The sequence below is a fragment of the Strigops habroptila genome, chromosome 3 (assembly GCF_004027225.2).
Source record: "Strigops habroptila isolate Jane chromosome 3, bStrHab1.2.pri, whole genome shotgun sequence".
NCBI lineage: Eukaryota > Metazoa > Chordata > Aves > Psittaciformes > Psittacidae > Strigops > Strigops habroptila.
The window spans coordinates 23,983,263-24,007,760 of NC_044279.2; the positions used below are offsets into that span (position 1 = coordinate 23,983,263).

The window sequence follows — 24,498 nt, forward strand, 5'->3', positions numbered from 1 at the left end:
GCCCTGGGCGCCCGTCAGAAGACGGGGGGGGCGCCGGGCCTGGAGGAACGGGGGCGTTGAGGGGGCGTGCCGGCGTCCGCCGTGACGCCACGGGCAGGACCCCTTCCCATTGGTGGGCAGCGAAGGGTGTAGCCGCAGGGCTGCTCGCGGTTGGCTGCCGCCCTGGGCGTCGGCGGCGCGCCGGACGCTGGCCGGACGAGGGAGCTGTGCCTAGCGGCCGTGGCGGGGCTGCTCGGCTCCCCCTGAGGTAAGTACGGCGTTGCCCCCGCCCCGGCGCACCCGGCGGCTCCCGCGGCGCTGCCCGGCGCTCCCCGGGGCAGTGGGCGCAGCCTGGGGCCCTCCGTGCGGGCAGCGCCGCCGGCAGAGCGGTCTCCCGCGGCCGGTGCCGCCCCCTCACCGCGCTTCTCTCCCTGCCTGCCTGCCCGCGCCTCCCTGCCTCCTTAACGGGGATTTTGTTCCCTTCTGCGTGTCGCCCTCCTGGCGGGAGGCTGGAGGGGCCCCGTGAGACCCCCGGCCGCAGGTTCAGGGTGCGAAATACGCTGGCAGCAGCCGGCGCTGTAGTGTAGCTGCAGCTCAAGTAGTAAGTGGAGGCACAAGTTGCCCGTGTAAGTATATTCAACTCACTCCAGAAACAGGATCATATTGAGATTGTGAGCTGTAATCAAGTGCATTGCTGTTATTTTTTTTGTTATTCTACTTTTCCTTTGCTATATTGCTCAGCGCTGTTGAGCCTCAAAACTAAGCTCAAAGCAGCGTGGGACAGCCCACACAGCACAGGTGATGAGGAACCGGTGCCATTCGGCTCCCTCGGCCACTTGGTGTGTTGAGTAGGCCAGGTGGGGTTCACCATCTCTGCAGGCTTTGTATTCTAAACTTACTTTCGCTTTTACAACGGGATATCAGTATCTCTGTGGTTAAGCCTGAGCATACATGAAGAGTCATGTGTACAAACTTCTGGCCTGCCAGAGGTCACACGGAGTGTTTGTTTATTGCCCTGATTCCTCCTCACATGCTCACTGTGAATGAGTGCAGGGCAGTTCACTGCCTTTTGAAAGCAGCATTGTTCTTCTTGTAGGACTCTTCTGTGTGAGGAAAATTTTCTTTCCCTGCAGGTTTGTGTATGAGGTACAGTGCAGTGGTATGAACTGCTCTAATCATTATATTCTAGAGTGCAGTAATAGTGACATTGTGCGACATGACTTTCTCTGGTTTTGAGAGGTACCAACACACTCTCTGAGAGCCCTCTTAGCATGCTGAAGAGCAGTGTCATAAAATAACAACTCCAATTTCTGGACAGTAAATTCTGCTGGTGGGAAAATTTAGTGATGGTAGGAAGACCACACTTGGAGCTAAGGCAGAGGACTGTGTGCTTCTGTTCGTGCCTTCCTTTACGTGCTAGTTTTTCTGTTTAAGCAAGCCTGGAGTTAAATAGGACCTCTTGAGGCTTTAGGCATATAGATATTTTACAAGACTGAGGCATGAGGACAAACAAAATTTTCCAAGTGATTCAGATACAGAGATAGAATCATAGAATCATAGAATCATAGAATCATAGAATCGTAAGGGTTGGAAAGGACCTTAAGATCATCTAGTTCCAACCCCCCTGCCATGGGCAGGGACACCTTGCCCTAAACCACGTGGCTCAAGGCTCTGTCCAACCTGGCCTTGAACACCACCAGGGATGGAGCATCCACAACCTCCCTGGGCAACCCATTCCAGTGCTTCACCACCCTCACTGTAAAGAACTTCTTCCTTATATCTAGTCTAAACTTCCCCTGTTTAAGTTTGAACCCATTACCCCTTGTCCTACCACTACAGTCCCTAAGGAAGAGTCCCTCCCCAGCATCCTTGTAGACCCCCTTCAGATACTGGAAGGCTGCTATGAGGTCACCACGCAGCCTTCTCTTCTCCAGGCTGAACAGCCCCAACTCTCTCAGCCTGTCTTCATACGGGAGGTGCTCCAGCCCTCTTATCATCCTCGTGGCCCTCCTCTGGGCTCGCTCCAACAGCTCCATGTCCTTTTTATGTTGAGGACACCAGAACTGTAACTATGATACATGTAACTATCAGTTAAAACTACTTTGAAAACAAAGTTCACATTTTTGGAGCCTCTATCTTTGAGATCCACATCTTTTAATCACATAAATATCTCAAGTCTTTAGGCTCCTAGGTATTTGGTGCTGGACCAATGCATAGCCCTTACCATTCACAGCAGAGCTGAGCAGTGGCATATATGCTTCTCTGGGAGTGAAGAAGAGGAGAGAGAAAATAAAGGAATAATCCTCTGCAGTGCAAATCTGTCCTAATGAAGCTTTTCCACTTTGCATAATATTTTGATTAGGAAAAAAACCTGTCACTCCTGGCCACACATATGCTGACTGCTAAGCAGTAGTTAAGGTCTTGTCCATTCCATTCCATTTTTGGCTTGAGTAAGAATTAGTTGTATAAAAATACTTTGCATTAGTCTTACGTATTGGGCTTTCTCTTTTAACCAACTGCTTGCATTGTTGCCTGGGATATACCTTCTTTCTGTGCATTTGTTACTTCTCACTGATCCTGTTGCAAACGTTTATAAGTGCTTGGTCTTTGGATGGTTATGCTGGCAAATGAATTTAATTGGTATTTTTAAGTTTCCAGCATTCTTCTTAAGCTGTGTAAGTAAAAACTTGGTACACTGAACACGTGAAAAGCCTTCCCTTATAGTAGTACAAAAATTTGTTTCTGCAAGGACACCCCACCAAGCTGAGATGCAACAAAGTACACTGAAAGCAGATTTACAGAATCAGAGAATCACAGAATGGGTTAAGGTTGGAAGGCACCACTGGAGGTCAGCTAGTCCAACCTCCCTGCTCAAGCAGGGAAATTTATGTCTCACAAAAGTAGAGTTTAACTAGAGTATAAAGTATCTGGTTTGTGTTTTACAGCAGATGTTAGAGGAGACCAGGCCTTTTGCACAAACAATGTTTGAAACGTACATATTTATATGTATATTTTACTACTTTGCCTTTGCTGCCATCAGGCTTTACAATGCTCCGAGCCTTTAGTCACACAAATGGTAGGTGTGCGTTCCATCATGCTAAGTGTTGGCATCGTTGTAAGTCTGTGCTGGCAATCAGGAGGGAAGATGTTAATGCCTGGGAAAGAAGAGCACCTCTAGCACCAAAGCATGTTAAGGAATTGACACAGATGGGATACAAGGTTTTGGTGCAGCCGTCAAACCGGAGAGCCATCCATGAGAAGGTAAGGTCCCATTTTGAGTTAGGTAAGCAAACCCATAGCTCAGTTATTAACCATAGCACAGGAAAAATAATACTCAAAGGATATGCATGAGAAAACATATTAATTTTGTTGTTAAATGAGGAGGCATTGTCTCCTAGCGGAAAGAAAAAAGAATAGTTTGTTTATCCTTTTAATGTGATGTTGGCATATGGGTGGGCTTTTGAGTTGTTTTTATTGATTTCTTGTCCTTTCATCTGTTTCTGAAGAAATTCTAGGTGCTCTTGAGGTAGAACCTTGATAATTCATCAAACATTGGTGTTTATTTCTTCTATTTGTATGGCAGCAACATCCTAAAAAATAACCATATTTTTAAAAAAAGAAGAGGAAGGATGAAGCTGGTGAATCCCATTCCTGCTTCAATCCTATTCCTCAAGTAAAATGAGGAGAGAGTTTTGTTCTGGGTTGTTTTTTCTTCGATGCTCTGAGCTTCAGGGCTGAGAGCTTTTACAGTTCCTGTAAGCAGCAGTAATACTCTGCTGTAAGGTATCTGAGCCAACAGATAAAAATGGAAACTTAAATAGGGAATTAGTGATCACTTGCATGTATCACCTTTTACTTAAGTCACAGGGCTGTTTTTCACCAGATAATACACTCTGGATACACAAGTATGATACTGAAAGCTGGAATTTTAATATGTTTCTGAAATAAGGGAGAACAAAACTAAATTTTGATATGGAAAAACACTCTTTTGGATGTTGCTCTTCAGCTTGGACTTAATCTTATACAATTTTATAAAATCACTTCATCAGTCTTCAGATTAATTTGTCAGATTTCTCTAAACTTATTTCCAAATATTTCAACACATTACAAAGGACTGTTGATTATTGCAGTACTTTATAAAATACTTTAAATGTAGTAAAATACCCTTTTTGTAGTCTGTGAATTTAAGATGAAGGATTTTACTGACACATAATTATGTTTTTGCCTTGTATAATAGGATATTAGCACGGAAGTTCAGTTTGATATTCAATATCCCTTTTGATAAAGAGGTTTATGAAGTATCACATGCAGTAACTTGTTTCTGCTTTGGAGAATTATCTGTTTGTTCTCTGTTCTTGTTGCTTATGTGCTGAGATCTGAATATGAAAAAAACCCAGAAAAATTTACTTTGATTTTTTTCTGTTTTGTAGGATTACATCAAAGCAGGTGGCATTATTCAAGAAGATATTTCTGAGGCTTCTCTGATAGTAGGTGTGAAAAGACCTCCAGAGGACAAATTAATCCCTAAAAAGAACTATGCCTTCTTCTCTCACACTATTAAAGCCCAAGAGGCAAACATGGCCCTTTTGGATGAGATTCTAAGACAGGTAAATTGTGTCATAGAGAAGACAATTGCCCACTAGCATGGGTTGGAAACTGAGCTTAATGCTGAAGTGTGATCAAAAGCTTGCTGCCTAGTGTGGTTACTTTCAGCGTGTATATTGGTAGATAGCTAATGAGGACAGTTTTCGGTATCTTTTCCTGAATTTGAGTAGTTCTTGCTCAGACGATCTCATGCTTGCAGTGCTACTCTGTTGATGTGTGTAAGGCAGGTGCATTGTGAGCATGGTGCGCTCATGAGAGGTTCATGCTGTGTCAGCATGAAGGCTTGTTGAAAAGTTATTAAGCAAGAGCGTGTATTGATTGTTACAGAGGGAGGTGACCAGTTCACTCAGAAATGAGCAGCCTCTTGGCAGAGTCTCCAGCAGCTGGAGTGGCACATTGGGAAACTGTGCCAAGAGTGCACAGGCAGTGCAGAGGCTCTTTAAAACAATAATTCAGTGCAACCTTTAGGTTTTTATTTTTGTACCTAAATCTTATTATGAATTATCTGCCTTCTCCTATATGCCCATCAGCCTCTATCACAAAGGATGACAAAGATATATCAAAAGGTACTTCCTAGGAGAGCAACGTGCCACTGACTGCATTCACTGAAAATTTTAATACACAGTTTGCTATGTATTTTCAGGAAATTCGACTGTTTGACTATGAAAAAATGGTTGATCATAAAGGAATGCGAGTTGTGGCCTTTGGAAAGTGGGCTGGTGTAGCAGGTATAGTGCATAAAGTAAAGGCAGGCTTGCAACAAGTAACTTCTTGTAATACTTCTGGTTGTCTACGTTTCCTAAAAGTTGAGGCTAGCAATGCGTTTTTAACTGCATTTTTAACTCTTGCTTGTAAGAGCTTTTTTCCATTCTGTTTTGTGCTCCCTACTTTTGATGAGACTACATGTCAGACAGTCTGTGGATTCCTGGCAAATCTACTATTTTATGTCGTCTTGAAGTCCTGTTTGTCTGTTCAACTAATCTGAGGCAGACTAAATATCTAGAGATGAACTGAATAGGCTTTTGAGAGAAAGGGCTGCTGTCAGTCCTGCGAGTTTGAACAGCATCTGTTTGTCACTCTCTTATTCATTTACACTGATTTTTGTGAGGCATGGTTCTCATTCCTTTATACTGATCTTCAACTCTGTTTCTTCAGGAGACTCTCTTTATTATCTCCTTCTTTGGAATCTGGTGTTGTGGATGCATCTCATAAAAAAATACCTGAGTATTAAATGGTGCTGAAATGCATAATGTGGGCCAAGAGCTGGTTTAAGGTCCTAGCCTGCTATTGAATTTATCCTTCCCTGGTTTTATGTAGACTTTCTTTAGAAGAGAAGTATTAGTATTAAAATATGGGCAAAAATATCCAGGATGAGTTTAAACTTCAGTCAGTCTCTGAAGTTTCTAACTGTGTATAGTCATAATTAACACTGATGGTCTGATTTTTTTTTTTTTTTTTTTTGAACAATAGGAATGATCAACATTCTACATGGATTGGGATTACGATTTTTAGCCTTGGGACATCACACTCCCTTCATGGTAAGAGTATATGTGTATGTATTTTTCTCTAGCAAAATGACACTAGGGCATCTGCACCTGTATTTGAATATAGAAAATATCTTGATGGTTCTGTGCCTTTGATTTCAGCACATTGGGATGGCACATAACTACAGGAATAGCAGTCAGGCTGTTCAGGCAGTACGGGATGCCGGGTATGAAATTTCACTCGGGTTGATGCCAAAGTCAGTTGGACCCTTAACGTTTGTGTTTACAGGCACTGGTAACGTTTCTAAGGTAAGAATTCTGTCTTCAAGATGAAATGCTGTATTGTTTTTAATATAAATTCTTGGCATTTGATACATACCAGGTTAAATGGATTGATAGTTTCATTTTGTTTGCTTGGACTTCAGGTTTTCCTTTGCCAGTAAGAAGTTTTAAGTACCCTAAACTAATGCCTTTAAGATGAGATCATGCTCGACAAGGCTGACCACACTAATTTTTTACCATGAAAAATGGGTTAAATCTTACTGCTCCTCTCTCCTTTCCCACCTGCATGATTTTTATCTCCTTCTCTACCCTCTGTTGACTTTGGGCTCACAAGGTATGTTGAATCACCCCATTAAAGTATGGGGGGGAAAAATTTTTTCTAATACTTGCTGGGTTTTATCTGTTTTTATAGCACTGGCGTGTCTTACAAGTGCTGGACTTTAGACTTATTTTCTACAACATAGGGAAAAGGCCTACTCCTGGTTTTGGCCACGAAGATCAGTTAACTAGGGTCCAGCTACAAAGTGAAGTCACTGCCTGTGTAAATGTGTGTTTTCTGAGCAAAAGGATGGCACGTCTGAAGAGCCTGTGTTCTGTGATCACAGCTCATTGGGAAAGTCGTCTTGAAGTTCTTTGCCTTTAGAACAGCCTGGTTGGTGAGAAGTGGCTTCAGGGGTCTTCCCTAAAAAGAAACTGCTCCTCAGAGCAGCAGCAAAACCACCTGTTGTGGCTGAGTTGAGGCCTCCCACCTCTGCCATCAGAAATACAAACCAGGCATTGGATTGTGGGCCAGGCAAACTGCAGTCATGGGGAATGATGTAAATTCCTTGTACACAGAGTCCAGACAGCTTTGTTTTGGATAAGCTGGGCTATGTGTGAAACAGTTCGTACATCTCTGAAGACATTGTCTGACAGGACTGTTGTGCATGACATTTTTGTATTTGTTTTCATACACCAAATGAGCAGTGTTACACTACATTTGTATGCTCTGCTCATTCTGAATCCTACTTCATGGTTTACAGGGTGCTCAAGAAATGTTCAATGCCCTCCCATGTGAGTTTGTGGAACCACATGAGTTAAAGGAAGTTTCCAGATCTGGAGGTATGCTGCAACAATAAAGTTTTGGAAAACACTGCAACCTTTTCTGACCAAGTATAACAGCTATTTTATTTTTATTTTTTTTTTAACCTCAGACCTCAGAAAAGTCTATGGGACAGTGTTAAGTCGTCACCATCATCTTGTAAGGAAACAGGATGGACTATACGATCCTGTAGACTATGAAAAACATCCAGAACTTTACACTTCTCGCTTTAACACTGATGTGAGCATCTCTTCTGTTCTTTTATGAAATGTTTTCCACAGATTGTTGGTAGTTACTACACCTTTGCATATCCATTGATGAGGAAGCATTCATTTAAATCACTAGACCAGGTTCTTTCAACTTAAAATACTAGATAAGAACATCAGGCATCTGTAACTCTCTTTGCAGATTGCACCCTACACAACTTGTTTAATTAATGGCATATACTGGGAGCAACACACTCCTCGCTTGTTAAGTCGACAGGATGCTCAGAAGCTGCTGGTGCCAGTTAAATCTGCTGCTGCTACCATAGAGGGCTGTCCTGAGTTACCACACAAGTAAGACACCTCAGTTCACTCTTAACAATTCTGCAGCATCATGATTAGGTCGTAATACTAGGCAGTTTCACCACAGTATCTACCAAATGATTTTGTTTCTTATGTTGTTCCTCTTGCATGTTGCACAGTACCACATTGAGTCTGCTTTTGTTCTTCTGTGCTTTGCAGTCTTGTTCTCACAATTTGGAGTTTTTGAAAACATCACAGTATAAATAATTGACAGGTATTGGCTGTCTTTCTGCAAAGGTAGTTCTGCCAATGATCCTTGTGCCGAATCCAATGCAAACAGTGTGATATTTGGGAAATGTACCTACTGCATTATTATTGCTAGAAGTTTCTATGCCTGAGCAGAGTTCATTGTTGAAGTTCTTCCTACCCTGTCATTTGGCTTGTACAACTTCGGTAGCTGGTCCTTCACATCTCTGATTTCTGCAGCAGGTAGTGGAAATGCTTCACAACCCTTAATAGCTTTAAGGATGGAATGTGGAGTGCAAATCCAGGGTTAGTCTCCTTTCAGTGTGGGTAGGAGCTACCCTTTCCCTAGTAGTCCTGTGTAATAGTTCCCTGGAAGATTGGCCTGGCGGTGGATTTGGGGAGGATATGACAAAGCATATGCTGGTGAGGAAGCAGGTCTTTGTCTCTTCTTTGTCTACCTTTTACACCTTTCTTTCTCTCCTATGAAAAATAAAGAATTTAAGTGTTAACCTTGAGTGGAACCAAAGGTTGTGACTTAGGCTAATGAATACTCCACCTGTGCCAGCTGTCTGTGAACTGAAAGGAGATAGCCACTTCAGGTTTCCCTTTGTGATGGTGGAGTTATTCTAGTGCAGGACTGTGCAGTGATAGCTCGGGGGAATTGGTAATTGTATAACAAATGGGAGGTGTTGGCAGCACATGCATAACAGAGAAAAAATGATGGATGAGTGGATTCTCCTGGTCTTCGACAAGTTACACATAAAATATGGATCCTTTTGATGTGAATGGAAACCTCATGACCAAATTTCCATTACCATTCTGGATGTCATTGTTCATCTTACGCTGACTTCTAAATTGGTTAAGATGAATGGAACTACAAGTATGGTATATTTTCTCACATTTCTTTTATTTCCTGTTCACTTGTGATATTTTATACCTACATTTTTTAGTAATTTGGATAATGCTCTATTCCTTTGTCTTTTTTTGTTTAATTGCTTTAGGCTTCTGGCAATATGTGATATTTCAGCAGACACTGGAGGATCCATAGAATTTATGACTGAATGTACAACAATTGACAGTCCATTTTGTATGTATGATGCTGACCAGCATATTATTCATGACAGGTGGGAGAGCCTTTAATTTTTATTGCTTTCGTCTGTAATTTCTACAGTGAAACATTATATTGAAAAATCATGTGTTTAAAGCGCTTGTGAAAGGTGATACCTTTCAGGTACCAAGGAGAAGTAGTTTAGAAGAGCCATGTTCTCTCTTTCAGTGTGGAAGGCTCTGGGATTCTGATGTGTTCCATTGACAATCTGCCAGCTCAGCTTCCTATAGAAGCAACAGAGTACTTTGGCGATATGCTTTTCCCGTATATTGAAGAGATGGTAAGGTCTTATGTGTCCATCGAGAAGGTAAAAGGCTCAGACTTTGGTCTGTTTGTTTGTTGCTTTTCTGGTCTCCTGTATACATTCAAAAGAAATCTGCTGTAGAACATAACTGACTTTGTACTTCAAAAAAAGAAGAAATAAAAAATAAAGCTTTCTAAATCTTGAGGCAATACTTTCAAAAAGCAACATGTGAATGAGACATTAGTGATCTGGATGTCCTAGGGATTTGTCAAGAACACAGTGTAGGCAAGAAACAGGCTCTGGCAGGTAGTTCATTGCTCCTGGACTATGCAGTAGATGTCTAAATCTGATTTTCTTGGGGCACTCAACAGTTGCTCACGATCAAACTGCTGTTTGAATTCCTGTATTTTCATAGAAGTTAAATGACACTGATCGGGCCACAAGAATTTCAGATCTACAAAATATTGGTATTGTTGACTGCATTTAAATGTTGCTTAAAATCTTGATGTTTTACTCTGAAAAAAATTTATGGGAAATGAAATGACCTGATTTGAAATAACTTATCTCCATAGCTGTTATCGGAAGGCTCAGAACCTCTTGAGAGACAGAATTACTCAACTGTTGTTCGAGATGTAAGTTTTGCGATTTGTCACTCTGTTTGTCTTCCTCTGCTATAAATCATACAGGTACAAAAAAGCCTCAGGGCTTATTTTTGTTTTTTCATGTATTTTTAGGCAGTGATTGCATCCAATGGCTCACTGACAGCTAAATATGAATATATCCAGAAATTGAGGGAGAGCAGGTAATGTATAGCTTCTTAAAGTTTGTTTGGTTCAGGATGCTAAAAAAAATGTTGTCTGCATTCTACCTCCCCCTTTGCATTTTATTCCTGTGTTTTTGTGGAATACTGCTATATTGCCCTTTGTCTAAATGTCTCCTAGCTTGGTATTTCCTCTTTCTTCATGCACATTGCTTAAATTATTAACATACATTGTTAGTAACTTATGTCGAAGTTGAGGAAGTGGTAATTTTTCTTTTTCTTATGTTATGAAGACTGGCAGAAAACAGCCACATGCCAGTGTTATTCTGTTACTCCTTGCCTTTTTAAAATGTATATAACACGCAGCCCTTTGAAAGGAAAAGGCTCTGTACTATGCCTTGAATCCTAGTTTCCTCTAGTATGGCTCAAGTGCTGTGCTGTATAGCATTGTTCTGACTGGATGTATTCAGGAGCCTCTGTGAGACTCTCAGACTTCATTATATTCCTGTAGCTAAAGCTTTAGTCAGTGGCATGGTCAGTGCCGGCTGCACTGTACATCACATAAAAGTTGAGATTGGTCTGACCACAAGCACTGCATGCACTGTGCACTAAAAGCATAGTATGTTGACTTTTGCATGCCAAACGTCTCCAGCTTCCTTTGGGAACTTTGGGAGTGCATTTTTCACCCAAAGTAACATGCTGTTTGCCTCTCAAAGACTTAGCTCACAGTGATTTTTGTCATGTGCTGTTTGACAGACCACTTCAAGAGGCTGTCTCAGTAACAATAGTTCCTCTGCAACAAATTTGCTGAGGAATACCTCACACAGCACAATGATCTCGTTTTTGGGAGGATTTTTTTGTGTGTTTTTGTTTGTTTGTTTGTTTTGTATTTTCGTGGGTAAATTTTTGCCACTCTTGGTGGGTCATTTGGCAGCCTGTCCTAGAGCAGACATGCTGTGTTTGATTCAAGTCTGACCTCATTCTAGACACTGGGAAAGTTTTTAATAAATATAAGAAGTTTGATTGCAAAATCCAGCTTGCTTTCATATAGGAAGTATCCCCTTTGTCAACGTTGTTGCTCCAAGCTTCTGCATACTGTTGCTGCTCCCTATAAGTAAACAGCGGAGAGGAATTCTTTCTTTTCCTTTGCCCGTGAGGGTGTAGCTGTGGAAGATGTTTTATTAGAATTGATAGGAGGAGGAGGAAGGTCCTTAGGTTTGTCATATGAAAGGATATGATGGGCTTAGGAGGCTTTCTGTGAATGGATTAAATCGTGATTTAACTTCTTTTAAAAAAATCAAATGAGTTCTTGTCTGCAAACAGGATTTCTTAATTAGGCATTGACTTTTATTGATTATCATGTTTCTATGGTGGACTAATATGAACTTATTATAACTTATCTAAATTATGCTTTCACCAGTATGGTTTTGTGTACTTTAACAGTTAAAAGGGAGCCTGAATCCCTTTCTCACAGCCCCGGATGATATAGACAGCTTGTGGGTCCTCAAGTGATCTGGTTGCGGTAATTTGGCCATTGGGAAAAATGTAGTGACAACTGAGCAAAAATCTTTTGAACAGCTGATAGCAATTGGAGAAGCAGTGGAGGGATTTGATCATATTTATATTGGAGGAAAGAAACTAGAAGTTCTGAAGCAGAAAAATGGAAGCAGTACTACACAGTCTTGGGTTAGATAGCCAGGAATGTGACTCTTGGTCTGAATAGAGCTCTTGGTTTGTAGACTTACTAAAACATACTTTGTTAGTTTTAGCAGCTTACAGTTTCCTTCTTCTGTGTGTTTTTTAATTTTGCCTGTAATACTTCCTAGGGAATACACTCAGATGCTGAAGATGGATAATAAGAAGAGGGTTTTATTGCTTGGATCTGGCTATGTTTCTGGCCCTGTAATTGAGTATCTTACTCGAGATTCCAATGTTGACATCACAGTTGGTATGTAAGACTTTGCTTGGTTTTCATTGAAAAATTATATCTTATTTAAACCTGCTAGCATGGCAGAACCTTTCTCAAAAGCAATAAATAGATCTGGTTCTGAGAACCAGATAAAGAAAATCTTTGTTGTTATTCACAGCAGAACAGGATTTTTTAGCTTTGTGAGCATTTTGAGTTTATATAATTGATTTGAAAATGACATAGCCACATTAAAATTTTACCGTTTGCATGTATAACCTATCGGGAATTTAGAAGTATTTTTCCTTCTAACCTCCTTTGATGTTGGGATTGATTTTGTAGGTAGTCAGTTACTTTTGTTGGTGCTTGGCTTGTGTTTTCAGCCTCACACAAGAAGATTAAATTGTTTTCATGGACATCTGTATGGGTGAAGCCTCTGCTCTTGTTATAACCAGTACTGTGGTGGTAAACCTTCAGACCCTGACCTCATCAGCCCCACATGCCTGCTTGTTCATTCCTCTGTTCTGGTTTTATCTGTAGCATGCTTCAGGCTGGACATCTAAAAACACTTTTTTGTACCCTCAAAGATGGTTTCAGGTTTAAACCCCAGGCTGTATTGCCTGCAAGTGACTTTGCTGGGAAGTGGTTTCCTTTAAAACTTACTTTTGTATTTCTGTTGATTTGTGGTTTTGTTATTGTTGCTTTGGTTTGTTATCTTCTCGTGTTATTTTCATGCTTGCCTGCTTTTGCTACCTTTTGTGGTAATAATAGTTTAACCCTTGAGAGAAGATTTACTAGGAAGAAGAGGGGAACTCAAAGGAAAGGATTTACTAGGAAGAAGAGGGGAACTCCAAGGAAGCTGCACCTATTAGCATAGTTCACTGCCTGATGCTGTGAACAGGAAGGATTACAGCAATGTGCAGTGTCCATCCTCTCATCAGTACGGAGGCAGCATTTAGTCCCTGCAGTATAGTAGCAGTAAGGGAAACCAGGTGAACTGGAAAATGTGTTCTGCCAAGCACTGACCAAACATCAGGTGCCCATTACTTGGGTATCTTAAAAACATGCAATTTGTACAGCACACACACACAAAAAGCCTCAGAAGGAAAGAGACACAAAGATATTACTTGTCAAATATTTGACAGTAGGTAGGTGGGTGAAGAAAGCATAAAAGGCACACTGCAGTGTCACATTTGGTTCTCTACTATTAGGCTAAACCACTTTAAATACAAATGACAAAAGTCTTAATTGGTAAGCATTCATGTAATCAATTTCTTTTTAGCTCGAATTTGTAGGTGATTTTGCCTAGCTCTTTTCTCTCAGCACAAGTTGATTAGTAGGGAATGGAGAATCACCCTCTGGCAATGTTTATTTCCATTGGCTTTGGAAAGGCCATAAGGAAATAAGGTCCTAAGTTAGAGGCACAGATGCTTTTAATTCTCTGTAAGCCTGTGCCCCGCCTGCCACCTTCATTGCCTGCTCCTTTCTCCTGGCTGTGTTCCCCTTGTCATCCTTGTGGCTGCATGGTGAGCCAGGACAGGAGATGGTGTCAAATGTGGCAAATACTGGTTGCTTTAACCTGGATCTCTCTTTCAGTTCTGCTTTCCTTTTAATGGCAAATGCTGATGGCAGTATGAACAAGATAATTGGAAGGAACAAATGGAAGCAGGCAGAGACTGGATTTCTTCCTTTTAGGGATAATATTAGCACATGCAGGTTTGGTAGGACTAAGCCATAGGCAAATATTGAAACGAGTCAGATATTGAATCTGGGCCTTTTAATCATATTTGAGCTAAGCAAAATCTTAATGTTTTTATCTTTGTTATGTTAAAAATAGTGAATGATGTGAGTTGGCTTTAAGCTGTTAAGCTGTTCTTGGTTACAAAGAGGGATTCCTGCTAAAATGTCCTAAAATAGTTTTGAAAAAAATTTTTTTTTAACCAGATTTATCTATGAATGTATGGCTATGTGTAATGGGGGATGGGGTAAGTTTTCTGGACACATGCTTGTTTACTAAGTCTGTTAGTTAGTTGTGTTGAACCCGCATGTTCATCAAGACCTTAAAACTAGTTAAAGTTTACCTGTCTCACTTACAACAAGCACAGCCTGAAACAGAAAAACCCATTTTCCTCTTTGGACCTTTTCCCCTCCTGGACTTCTAGTCAGCTTCTTGCATTTCAGTGAAGTAGTCTGTGCTTTTGCAAAAATAGCTACTACCATCAAAAACTGGTTGAATACTTCACCTCTGCATTTATTTGGCCAGGTTAAAGTTACCATTTTTAAAACCAGGAGAGAATATGTACTGCGTAGTGACCTAAAACATTTTCAGTCTCAAGGTAAATTGTCATACTACTTGAAATGGTTGTTTTTCAGCAGGTTCTTTACTTCTGAGAGTAAGTATTCTTTGTAGATTCTTGTTGAGTTATAGCTGCTATGGCTTGACACTGGCAATTTATAGTAAAGTTGACTACTTTAAGGGAAGTAAGGTGCTTTGTGCCTGATTTCTCTTCAACTGTAAGTGAAGGAAAACATTCATGAAACTGTTTCTCTTAGGAAAGCACAGTTGTACCTGGGAGTGCTTTGTAATTACCTTTATCTTTAGGTAACAGTTGATGTGTTTTACTTTTAAAACAGCATCTGTCACGAAGGAACAACTTGAACAACTGGCAGAAAAATATGACAATATTACTTCAGTTCATGTGGATATCATTAAGCACGAGCAAAAGCTGTCCTCTTTGGTGAAGAAACACGACCTTGTGATCAGGTCAGAATTGTGTGTAAAACATGATAGGCTCAAACCTCAGTCATGCTGCTTCTTTCTTCTAGTTCACTGACCTAAATCAGCATACTTTTTTTTAATGCCCAAGAACTGGGATCATAGTTGTGTATGTAAATAGCTGTATCTGGCCACTGCCTTTTCACATAGCAGGGCATCGGGACTTTCAAAGGGGTTTTGGCTGCAGCATCTCTTTAGAAGTGTTCACCAATTACATGGACAGCCTTCTTAGTGTGAGGGACCAGTTGTGTCCACCAGTGTATGTGTTCCTGGGATCAAATTGGCATGTTTGCAAGAGGAGGCAAAATTCTGACATCTTGGTCGTTTCTCCATTAAGAAAGATCTCTTTCCAGGTATTGAAAGAGGGGAGGAAATGACTTCACAGTCCTTGTCATTTTGTCCCTTTTGCCACGGATGTCAAAAGGGACTGCTTCCTTTCCATGTAGAGCATGCTTTTCACAAAGTACTTCAGCAAGATCATTATAATGCAAGCTTTCTCAAGGATGGATTTACAGCTTGGCGTCTTCTAAACCTCCAGCATGCCTGTTTAGAAGGTGGCCTTGAAAAAAGGTCAGTGGTTAGTTTTTTACAAAGACAAGTGTGACAGAAGATGCTGTCCAAAGAATGACTCCCATATTGTCCTGCGCTCTGTTCCAGGTGCACACAACAATGCACTTCTGATAGGGCAGCATTTCACTTCTGTAGATATGAAACTGCTCAGGGCAAGGCAGGTAGGGCTGTTGCATTTACTTGAGCTTTTTTGTAGGCATACAAAAAACATTTGCATTGAGTGTCTTTCCAGTGACGGCCTAAGTAACTGGTTGGATTTTTGATGTTGCATAATTCTCTTTTGTTTGTAGTTTGCTGCCTTATTCAGCACATCCTTTGGTTGCTAAGAAATGTATTGACAACAAAGTGAACTTGGTAACAGCCAGCTACTTAACACCAGCTATGAAAGAGCTGCGGGAGAGGTAGGTATGACAGTAGCATCTCCCTGTTGTTGCTTCCTTCTTTAGTGCATTATCTGAATATTTTGCAGTCTGTTACACCTGCAATGTCCATTGTGAGTTATTGTTTTCTGCATTCTTTCGCCTTCCCTTTCTATGACAGAGGACTAAGTTCTTTTCCCCAAAATTGCATATGGAGGCTGTGGCAGAGTGGACACTTCAATCTGGTCAGACTAGTGCTTTAAACACTAGAATGTACTTTTCTGGGTACCTCATCTTATTCCGTGTTAGTGTGCCTTCCTCTCGAACCTGGTAGGATACTTGAGCTGGGCTGATATTCAAATGAGCAGCTAGGCTGTCCTGGTCTACCAGTGACAGCAAGCTTGCTTGTCATCCTCATTCCCCTAATAAAAACTCATTTTGTATCTACAATAATATCCTCCTTCATGACACCTTCTTTTGGTCAGGCCCACTATATTAGTCTCAAGTTGGTGACAGTTCTAACTATTCTATTGTTTCTGTTATCCTACTTATTATGTGATTTGAAGTTGTTTTGGGCATGGAGCTTCACCTAGGTGCTCCTCTCAGTCTCAGTTCTGGAAACTCTGAAATGAATTCAAGTGAGCGAGATGAGATTTGTGCATGCTGTGTCTCTGCAAAAGATAAAACAGAGAAAGGTAAATGAGTAGAGAACCAGTGTTGCAGACACTGAGGGAGATTCTCCTTGCTGTGATGCCAAGAGGTCATATCACACTCTCAAAAGGAAAAAAAAAAAAGAGAAAAGACACTTTTTATCTGTGAAAACACAAAGTGATACTAAAATAAATTGCCTCAGTTTGTGCTGATAAGTGAGTTGCTCTGGGAATGTGGGCAACTGCTAGACCCCAAATGCTTATGATTTGAGAAAGTAGGTCTTGCATCTCTCTTCCCCACAGGAGCTGTTCAGGGCAATTATGAGTAGTTCTGTGCTGTACTCTTCAGTACTACCTTCCTGCATTATAGCACTGTCCAGGAGAATGTGAGATGTGGAGTAGCTGGTAGGAATTTATTTTTCCACTAGCCCCTAGATGTTGCAACAAAATAAGAGAAACCGAGGCTAGAATGACTCTTTGACAATTGTCACTGCTCAGGTTTTAACATCTCCTTTTTTTTCCCTACAAGCTGCAGAGAGAGCCCAGAATTTACTGTGTTGGGGAAAGTTCACTGGGCCTATATTGGACAGATTTCCTGAGTAAAAGTGAATATTCTGACAGCTCTGCATTTCTGTTATTTTTAGTGCAGAAGCTGCTGGTATTACAGTTATCAGTGAAATGGGTTTGGATCCTGGTCTTGACCATATGTTGGCAATGGAATGTATTGACAAGGCAAAAGAAGTTGGTGCCACGGTAAGGTTGGCAGGTAGCACGTAGTTCTGCCAAGTTTAATAGTAAAGCTGTTCCTTTACCACCTCCTACTTTTTGGGCATGTCACTGATGTGTGGATTCCAGACACCTTACTTTTTCTGGTGCTTGGGATTTGGTGCCAACTAATCCAGTTGGTGAAACCATCAGCTAAGATGGGCTTGCCCCAGTGTCTGTTTTAGTCTCCTCTCTTTTACAGACAGTGCCTGCAGTGTGACAACTTGATGCTGTTGCTCAGTAAACTACTTTTGGTTCCTCCTGTCCACTGCAGATCTTCTGATTTGACCTATTTGGGGGACAGTGTCAACAGAAAATATAAGAACTGAAAGGGACTCTGCAGGGCAGCTCTGTACTGTCTGCGTCCTTATCTGTTTTCTCTTCATTGTTTCTTTCCTGTGGATAAATCTGACAGGTTGTATCCTACACTTCTTTCTGCGGTGGCCTACCAGCTCCAGAGTACTCTGACAATCCTCTGAGATACAAGTTCAGCTGGAGCCCACAAGGAGTGTTGCTGAATACCATTCAGTCTGCTACGTATTTAAAAAATGGAGAGGTGAAGTAATCCTAACATTTCCATTTAAAGCCAGACAAAGAAAGTGGTACTGGGCTAAGGGGAGAATTGGGATTTGTAAGTTGCTATGTTTGCTTTCAAGCCAGTGATGTTCAGTTGTCAAAACCAGTTGCATGCGTAACAAAATCCTATGTTTGGAGTGTGATGAAGCCTGACGGCTGCCAGCTTTATTCTTACTTACTGTATGGAAGCCGATTGCAAAGGAGTGTGTTCTAATGATTAAAGCACTGAGGTTGAGTTTCCATCCAGCTTCCGTCCCTGTTGTGTGTTGCTTTTGACACTCAATTTCCCTGTCTTTGGCTCTGTGAAACAAAGTTGAAAGTGCATCTTTCTACTTGATTTTCTGTCTAGTCATGTTTTATAATCCAGACAGCCTCATTCTATACTTGCACAGTATATGGCAGAACTCTTGATTTCTTTGGGTGCAGTCTGTAATATCAGTAACGCAATGAGTGTTTTTTGTGAAAGTATACAGCGCTTTCTGATGTGTTTGTATAAGCTCTGTTTTGCTGTTTTTGCAGGAACCATTAGAGTAGACTTAACCCAGCAAATGTCACTGCATCTGTTTTGTGGAAAGATCAAACTGATTTGTGCAAGGCTATTTCAAGCCATTATCATATTTCTGCTTTCCAGTCCTATGTGTTTGATCACTTCCACTTGCTCAGAGTAGTTACTGAGCAGGGGCTCTTCAAATGTCAAGGAGTCTGCCTTGTATATAACCACTGTGAAGTTCAGCTAATTATCTAAACTTTTTGGTCTGCAAAACTGAGAAATCTTTTGAGATGTTTAGTTGATGTTTTAGTGCTCTAGTGGTCTTATTGCAGTGAGAAAGGAGAAAATCAGGGATTGTATATTGGATCACTAATTAAAAAGCAACAACACATAGTTATAAGTTTCAGATGAAAGGGTCTCTTGGAGAATATAAAAATGTTTATTTAATTCTGACCTGGTTCACCCATGGCTAGGAAAAATTAGATCATGCATATGAATGATTCATTATGAGAGCAGTATGTGAGGTTGTCAGTAAATTGTGCAGTTTTTCCTCCTTACCACTAAATCCTTAGCTGTCTTTGAGTTTTGTGCAGGATTCTTCCCCACCAGTGTCTTGCCTGGCAAACTCAATAAGATCTTTTGGCTTTTGCTGTAGACTTCATTGCTTTAGTCTTCTAGGAGGAAACCTTGCCCCTTTGCTCAGAAGTCGCAAAATGAGTTTGTATTGATGCTGCATAGCAGACCTGTGCATCAGCTGCTTGAAAGAAGCAGGGTTCAAGGCTTTGGGTGAGAGTGATAATAGAACTAGTCAACCTTATTTTGTTTTCCTTCAATGGTGCATTCTCCCTGTGTTTTGTAGCTCCAAGTAAAGATACACATAGACAGCAATTTTATATGTGTGCTATCACAAGATTTGTTTTAATCTTTAAAACAAAGAGAAACAAAATCTCTCCTCTTTACATTTGCCTTCTCCTCCCCCATAAGAGAATTTAAACGGACCAAAAAGCAGGGAGCCTATGGGCAGAATCTCCTTTCGCATTGGTGTAGTTTGGGAAAGGAACCTGCCACTTTAACATAAGTACAGCAGGAATTAACAGTGTGTGTGAGAAGGATGTGTCTTGTTTTAGCCCTTTGATTAGCAATGGTTGACATAGTGCATGCTCCTCCATCATATCATATACTTCAATGGCTTGTGCAACTGCTTTATTTAGATTGGGCCTTTCTTTGCACCAGAAATACTAAGTATATAGTTGCTATTTTGAACATGCTCAATCTCTTCTGTTGTAAAATAAATAACACTGCACCGAAATAATATTGCTGTTCTTTCACAAAATTTAGATTGTCAATATTCCAGCTGGAGGAGCATTACTTGATTCTGTTACTCCAATGGATTTCTTCCCAGGATTAAACCTGGAAGGTTTTCCTAACAGGGACAGCACAAAATATGCTGAGCCGTATGGTATTCAGACAGCTCACACTTTGTTGAGAGGCACCTTAAGATACAAAGTAAGTTGTTATTATTATTGATCATTATTTTCTTCAAGAGGTGAATGTTATCATTTAAAGAAAACTGTATTTAAAAGTCAGCCTTTTATAGCTCTGTACTTGCTCTTTATGAGCTCTCCACTATCCCAACTGAGAGAGAACTGAAAGGACTACTCTCATTTTTTTAAATGTGGCTTTACCTAGTTTATCTAACAGGTATTTGTTGCAAACCATAAAAATAGTTTTACTTGTTTTGGGCAGCTGGTCAGTTGGTTTGCATAGTCTGTATCTGTATTTCTTTTTCTCTCTGGCTCTGTATGTGATGTCAGATCAATGGAAGATTTAAAAACAATTAAATAAATCTGATGGGGTTGTGTGGTGTGGGTTGCTGTTAGATATTTTTAAGAATTGATCTAGTCTCTTAAAGTTGATAAAAAATGGAACTTAGAATTTGTTGCTAATGTTCCTATAAAAAACATAATGTAAAAATCTTACAGAAAATTCTGGGTTTTCATCAAACTGAGAAGGTTTTTCATTAAGTAACTGGAAATCTTGAATTTGAGCAGCTTTAACAGTTAAGTAAAACGTTAAATGTGTTTTCCTTCTGGTAGACTACTCCTTTCATTTGTTAGGTGTTAGATTTCTTTTTTAGTTATTTTGCTGGTCAATATACATTAAGAAGCAATAAACCTAAAACCGTATTGAAGGTTTAAAAAAAGCTTTTATGGATGTCATGATATGCCTATTGAGTTAAGATTTATGTCAAGTATAAGTTGTTATTTTGTACATGGCTTGAGAAGTGTGTGTGTCCTTTCACTCTTAATTCCTCTATTGCAATACAACAGGATTTTTATTTCATTTCTGGGAGTGAGGGAGGGAGGGATGTATGCTTAGCAAAGGAAGATGGAAGGCCAGTGTAGGGAAATAAGGGTTACAAGCTGCATTAGCTCTCTTTTTATCAGTCCAGATATGATGTCTTGTTCAGAAGCTAAAAATATGTGGAAGGCATCTATCTTGTCATGAAGTCTTACTGTGACAATATCTACTCTTCCATTTGGGGCCTGGTAAAATGTTCTTTTGTATAAGGGTTAGTGCAACGAAAAGCAAAAATGTCAGGGTGACATGAAGAGTTGTTACCAATGTGCTGTAGGAATTATGTTTCTGTGGTTAGTGTTGTTTTCTTTATCCCCAAAGCAGGCTCATCACTTTAGGGTGGCGTGATCTTGGTAGGGTTGTGTGGAAGAGCTTGCCATACCTCTCCCTGCATGGTACCTACATGCCAGAACATAGGGCTGAACATGGCAGAAGTTAATGTTGACCCTTCTTTGCACATGCCACTCTGTTGCAGAGCAGAAAGCAGTCCATTCAGTGTGGAGGCTAGCATCTCCCCAGAGTGTCCTTTATAGATGAATTTCAGCTAGCTAATGAAGTCAATTTAAAAAGAGATGTCACAGAAGGATATCGCTGCAAGGCCATCTAAACTGAAAACCTAGTGTTGGTGGAGGTGGCTCCTAATTATAATTAGCCCTCTTTCAGGCTGCTTTATTTCCTCCATTCTGCTTTTTTACAGTGTTTCACTTGCATGTAAGTGTTTTCAGGTATCCAGCAGCTGTGTGGGAGTGTTAATAGGATACAAAGAAAAAAGCAGAAACCAGTCGAGACTTCTTTTATCATGCACAATAAAATTCTTTTTTGGCTGCCTATTGCAGCTATTGCAGTTCCTTTTAAATACCATTCCACCCGTGTCCTGTCTCTCTGATATTCCTGAAGGAAAGATACAAACACAGAGGATTCTTATCTTTAAAATCAGTCTACCTGATGTCTATATAATCACACTGGTGTAAAGCCAGGGTGACCTAAGTTCAGCGTTGGGCTCACTGTATTCAGTGGTTTGTTCGTGGGCCAGCTGGCTGATACAACCCTGTCTGTAATGATGTTCTGGAGTTTGGACTAGCCCTTTGATCTCATGTACCAATGCTACTTGCCATGGAGGGATTGATGGCAGAAGAAGTCATTGAAGAGGGTATTGAAGAAGTAGGGAGAAGGGTAGAGAGGGCCTGGGGAAGGTACCATTCTGGAGCAGTAACCCCACTGGCATCTTGTTAATTGTGGCTATCTTTCCGTGGGAATAATGCTTAACACTATCATGGTTGTATCCACTGCTACATTCAAAACAAGTAGAAATACTTGCCTCAGTTTCAAGTAGTTATTATTTTTTACCATATTATTCTTTTATTTCAGGGATACTCCAAAACTATGGGAGGCTTTGTAAAACTAGGATTAATTAACCCAGATCCATATCTTTTGCTAAGCTCAACCGCTCCATCTCTGACCTGGGTGAGTTACTCTGATTGCTCTGCCTTCTTGCCTCTATTTTACTAATGCTTTTGCTATTTCTAGGCTTGGGTGTGCTTAGAATTGGGAATCTTGTATTGCATCCTGGTCTTCTCTGCTTTTTGTTCCTGGAAACTAGGAAGATTTTCTTCAGCAGGAATGTAATACGGTGCTGGAACAGGTTCTCCAGAGAAACTCTGGAGTCTGTGACACTGGAGGCTTTCGGGACTTGGCTAGGCAAAGCCCTGGCTGACTTGAGTGCTGGTGATATTGCTTTTTCTGTCTTGCTTACTGATGCTTCATTTCATCTTAAAAATCCCAGCCAAGGTATGGTTCCTGTGATGTACTGCTGTTATATTTGACAGTTTTGGTTGTCTCTGTGGGCAAAGCAGAGAACTCCATATTTCAGTATGGTGTAAAGAGAGCTGAACTGATGTCTTATAACTTGTCAGGTCTGTTTGTCTATCTTGTGAGAAATTTCCCTTTTGCAAACCTCTGAGAGAGTAACTTTATTACTCAGATGAACAAGATTTAGCTCTGTCTCCTGTTTCCTTCCTCATGCTTTTATCAGCATTAATCTGAAAAAAGACACCAGGCTTGTGCCGTGTGATGGTCTGAGAAGAGCACAGAATTTTTCTGATGATGCCATTATTTCAAGTTAAGAATGTGTTGAGTGTTCTCAAAACTGAGAAAGCACAAGGTGAAGAGGCCTAGTCTCGCTTGTCTCTGACTAGCATGCACCACTGCTCATCTATCCAAACTCCAGGAGTTTTTGGGCTGCCATATGGGAATTGCTTTTTTTTTAATATTTTTTTTTTTCCACTTCCAATTTTAGGGTTGATATCTTCAAGTTTTCTTTGCAAAGGTGGCTAGAATTTCTAGTCCTTCTAACCTCAATGAATAAGTATGCAGTGGCATGTAACCTGTGAAAATAACCATAAACTCATTAGTCTCGCTGCAAACACACTGCAAACCTTGTCTCAGCAACACTGTTATATCAGTACTTTCCTTTTACCTACTCTGCCTGGGAAGCAGAGGAGATAGGCTACCCTCAGCTTCTAAACAGACTCTGCAGTTCTTCCTTGCTTCATATATTGTTCATATCAAGCTTCATTTGTTATTCATGTTGCTGTGAATGAAGCAAGCAATAATTAGCATCTAGATAGCACAAAATGGCCTTCAGATATGCACAAAAGTCTTCAGAAAACTTTTTGGTAATATTCCCAGGACTGCCAGAGCCTTGTTCATCTCATCAGTTTGTTTCCTTCCTTTTGAAAGTGATATTCTCCATTTCTAGACCAGCTGAAAGATATCCTTGAGTTCCCTACTCTCTGGCTGTCTCCAGGTGGCTTCTCTTTCACCCTAACATCCTCCCAGTGTTCCTTGCTTACACAGATTTCTATGTTTTTTCTTCACTGCCAGAGGAAGTGATAAGACTAAAAAGTAGGGGGAAGCAGCTGAATGTTGGAGTACAAAGTGTTTTAGGAAAAAATGAGCCTTATTCTCATTTGTTGTGATTAAAAAATCTCAAAGTATCACACTTTCCCTGTACACATAACTTGTTGTCTCAGAAGTTCTGGATATTAACTGAGCTTAATTGGAGCAGTGGGTTCTCAAAATGTTAACTGAAAAGGAGTGGAAATGGATGTCAGGCCTTCAGAAACTTTTTTTTTTTTTTTCTTTTAATACAGAAAGAGCTCATGTGCAAACTGGTTGGAATTAAGCAGCCTGTTGAGTATGATGTTCTTAAAGAAGCTGTATTTAGCAAACTGGAAAAGGACCAAAGTCAGCTGGAGGCAGTGGAATGGTAAATGTTCCAGTGATTTTTAAAGTTTGTTGTTTAGTTGGTTTTGTTTTTTTTGTTTTGTTTTAAAAAAACAAAACAAATTTTGCAATTCTAGTCATTTTGGTCCGTGTTAAGACTATTAAACTGGTACAAGCTGGAAATTACAAAACTGAGATGAAGCTGTTGATAGGCAATGATGTAAGTCTGTCTCATTTCTTGTGCCAGGCTAGGTTTACTGGGAGATGAACCGGTTCCAGCAGCAGATTCCATTGTGGGGGCACTTGCAAAGCACATGGAGATAAAGCTGCCCTTTGGTATGTGAGGAATTTCTTTTTCATAGCTGTGACTGGAACAAGTCCGCATCTCTTAGCCTTAATTGGAGTTGTTTGTTCACCTTCATTAATAAACCTTGATGTTAGGTTTTTTGTAGTTTTGTGATATTCTCTAGTCCCCCAATTTATCTTTTTCTTTCCCTGATATATTTTTAGTTTCATCTTAATATTCTG

The 24,498-nt window shown here is 40.5% G+C and overlaps 1 protein-coding gene across 3 annotated transcripts in view; it reads left to right on the forward strand.

Moving 5' to 3' along the window:
* The first annotated feature begins 147 nt into the window (after positions 1 to 147).
* The window catches only part of AASS (aminoadipate-semialdehyde synthase), a 28,528-nt gene continuing 4,177 nt past the window's right edge, over positions 148 to 24,498 (forward strand). The window contains exons 1-22 of one of the 3 annotated variants that reach the window (XM_030480217.1): positions 148 to 247; positions 3,020 to 3,240; positions 4,410 to 4,586; positions 5,228 to 5,312; positions 6,055 to 6,122; positions 6,231 to 6,377; positions 7,373 to 7,451; positions 7,544 to 7,671; positions 7,840 to 7,988; positions 9,185 to 9,307; positions 9,460 to 9,571; positions 10,108 to 10,167; positions 10,270 to 10,337; positions 12,122 to 12,243; positions 14,836 to 14,965; positions 15,838 to 15,948; positions 17,201 to 17,309; positions 17,737 to 17,877; positions 19,726 to 19,893; positions 22,114 to 22,209; positions 23,898 to 24,013; positions 24,218 to 24,306. In XM_030480217.1, coding sequence (XP_030336077.1) covers positions 3,028 to 3,240; positions 4,410 to 4,586; positions 5,228 to 5,312; positions 6,055 to 6,122; positions 6,231 to 6,377; positions 7,373 to 7,451; positions 7,544 to 7,671; positions 7,840 to 7,988; positions 9,185 to 9,307; positions 9,460 to 9,571; positions 10,108 to 10,167; positions 10,270 to 10,337; positions 12,122 to 12,243; positions 14,836 to 14,965; positions 15,838 to 15,948; positions 17,201 to 17,309; positions 17,737 to 17,877; positions 19,726 to 19,893; positions 22,114 to 22,209; positions 23,898 to 24,013; positions 24,218 to 24,306 — 2,491 coding nt within the window. In that variant the 5' untranslated portion in view covers positions 148 to 247; positions 3,020 to 3,027. Of the gene's footprint in view, positions 248 to 2,055; positions 3,241 to 4,409; positions 4,587 to 5,227; positions 5,313 to 6,054; positions 6,123 to 6,230; positions 6,378 to 7,372; positions 7,452 to 7,543; positions 7,672 to 7,839; positions 7,989 to 9,184; positions 9,308 to 9,459; positions 9,572 to 10,107; positions 10,168 to 10,269; positions 10,338 to 12,121; positions 12,244 to 14,835; positions 14,966 to 15,837; positions 15,949 to 17,200; positions 17,310 to 17,736; positions 17,878 to 19,725; positions 19,894 to 22,113; positions 22,210 to 23,897; positions 24,014 to 24,217; positions 24,307 to 24,498 lie in introns of those variants that run through there. The other 2 variants (XM_030480218.1, XM_030480219.1) reach the window with 2 other exon arrangements.